Source organism: Galendromus occidentalis, unplaced genomic scaffold (assembly GCF_000255335.2).
Source record: "Galendromus occidentalis unplaced genomic scaffold, Mocc_1.1 scf7180000077279, whole genome shotgun sequence".
NCBI classification, from domain to species: domain Eukaryota; kingdom Metazoa; phylum Arthropoda; class Arachnida; order Mesostigmata; family Phytoseiidae; genus Galendromus; species Galendromus occidentalis.
The window spans coordinates 4,391-6,974 of NW_003805267.1; the positions used below are offsets into that span (position 1 = coordinate 4,391).

Here is a 2,584-nt window from a genome sequence, read left to right on the forward strand (position 1 = left end):
AGAGCGATACTGTGGGCTTAAACAAGAATCGCAGGGCCTGTTGGGTTTGTTTCAACGGGACCTCGAAGATATCGGTGGGCAGCATACACGTTCCTAACTGGCAATGGTCCTTATCGCCCAATTTGTTGATAATGAATGTTCATTATTAGGGCTGGAGATTTTTCGCGGCGATCGCGGAAATCGCGGAATCGCAAATTTCGGGGTCGTCCGCGAATTTCGGCATTTTGCCGCGAATTCCGCGATTTCCGACGATTTCGCGCGACAAAGCAGGTACTGCGATGCTTCGACGCAATAATTCTTCCCTACGCCGATTTCTCGCTCTAGAGAAATTCAGCGGAGCGCAATAATTTGCTTCACAGGGACCCTGCGGGGGTCAGTATCGGTTGTGATGGCGCACGCTCCATACGGATTTGATTTCCTCGTCCGGAATGTGGTTGGACGTCGAATGTTCGTTCGACACCTACGTCGACGTTCGGCAACCCACCACGCGTCAGGTGTTCTCAGAGAGCAGAATGGCGTTCGGTTCGTTCTGCCAACGCTAGGAATAGTTAGCTCAGCACCGCTCAGCGTTCAAGTTGATGAAGTTGTGGACGAATCGAGAGAAGAATCCCGGTTGGTCAACCCTCATGAAATGGATCCAGTTTCGAAGGTGGCAAAGAATATCACCCCGGCTATGCGCGCCAGGCAGTTCTCCTCGGGTACGTTCCACGTGAGCGGTGGTCTCCTCTTCTGCAGCAGCTGTAATGTTCCAATCGACGATGTTCGCAAGGACTCCTGCAGCAAACATATTCTATCGGGGTCGCATCGGCGGAAGGTTGCCGGAAAAGAAGCCTCGATCGTGAAGGAACGTAAGCTCCAGAGGGTAGTTTCCGAAGTGTTCGAAAATCAGTCTACCCAGAAACAGCACCGAAAGATGGAACTCCTGAGCCTTGTCAAAGAGTTTTGCAGCGCGAATATCCCACTCTACAAATTGGACAAATCATCTCTGAAACTTTATCTGGAACGCAACCTCAAGAACGTCGGGACGATTCCGTCCGCTTCGTATTACCTGCGCCAGAAATACCTCCCGACCGTTTTCGATGCCCATATGAATGAGCTCAAAGAAATTCTGAAGAAATCAAGCTCGCTGGCGATCGTCTGCGACGAGACGACTGATGCTGAGGACCGGTATGTTTTCAACATTCTCGCTGTAGATCGCCTGCAGGAGTCAACGATGCAAGATCAAAATCGGCACAAATTGCGAGCTCTGCTCCCGAATTCCGTCGTCCTCGACTCTACGAATTACAAGACCGTGAGCGAAGCTGTGATTAGTGAGCTTTGCAAATATGAGGTCTCGTTCTCTAAGATCAGCGCGTTCGTGACAGATAACGCCGCCTACATGCATAAGGCGTGGAGCAACAGCTTGAAGGCGGTTTTCCTGAACGCCGTTCACGTAACGTGCACGGCCCATTTGCTGAACCTTATTTGTGAGATATGGCAGGACGAATTCAAAGCTGTAAACAAATTGGTAGTCGCAGTGAAGAAAGGATTCACTGCGTGCCCTTCTCGAAAGGCTCGATTCCTCCACTACTTGATAGCTGAGGGGGGTCCCCTGGCTTTGCCGCCTGTGCCCGTCGTCACGCGATGGAACACGTGGTTTGAAGCCGCGATGTACCATGTTCGCCAGTCGGACGACTACGCTGTCTTCGTTGATGAAGAGGCTGAGTTTTCCTCCAGTTCGATCGTCTCCAGCGTCATCACTCTGAGTGGCTGTACTGAAGTCAAGTCCGATCTCGAGTGCTTGAAGATGTACGCTCCCCACCTGATGGAAGTTCTCCGAAAATCTGAGACCAGTGAGGTCAAGGCGCACGCTGTAGCGAAAGACCTCGACTTACTGACGCAATGGCTCCGAGTATCAGAATCTTCGGAAACAAACTCGACTGGGAAAACGGCTTTACGCAGATCTCACGAGAAACTACAGAGCTACATCTCGGAAGGCTCTAGCGCTCGATTCCGTCAACCAGCAGCCGGATTCTTCAAGGCCTGCCAAGTTTTCGATCCCGCCCACTCACGGATCACCGAGATTGATGCAGAATTCGTCTTCCGCAGCATTCCGTGGTTTTAGGACGACAATCTCGCGGAGGCAGAACTCAAATTGTATTTGTCATCCTCGAAAGAACTCAGCACCTTCAGCCACCCGGCCGACTTTTGGTTCACGGCCGCCGAGCAGTTTCCACGACTTTCACAAATCGCACTCAGTTGTTTGAGTGTCCCCATCAATAGCGTAGCGGCGGAGAGGTCGTTTAGTATGTATTCCGCTGTGTTGACAGATAATCGCCGCAGTATCGCGGAAAAGAATCTCCCAGTGTATAATATGCTTTTTCAAAACGCTTCTCATATCTAAATGACTCAGCGCGTTCATCCGGTTCGTTTTCGGAGGGAACGAGGCTCGAATAAATTAAATTTGTACATTCTCGAGCATCAGCTCTTCTTTTCCGCGAAATTCTATCCGATTTCTCGATTTCCGCGAAATCACCCCGATCCGCCGCGAATTCGCCGCTAAATATGCCTTTTTCGTCCGCGAAAAATCTCCAGCCCTATTCAT

The 2,584-nt window shown here is 50.8% G+C and overlaps 1 protein-coding gene across 1 annotated transcript; it reads left to right on the top strand.

Annotated features, from left to right (window-relative positions):
* Window positions 1-388: 388 nt before the first annotated feature.
* On the top strand, window positions 389-2,104 carry LOC100904607 (uncharacterized). The gene has a single exon (XM_003742062.1). It carries the CDS (start codon window positions 389-391, stop codon window positions 2,102-2,104), a length of 1,716 nt encoding a protein of 571 aa, XP_003742110.1.
* The last annotated feature ends 480 nt before the right edge of the window (window positions 2,105-2,584 follow it).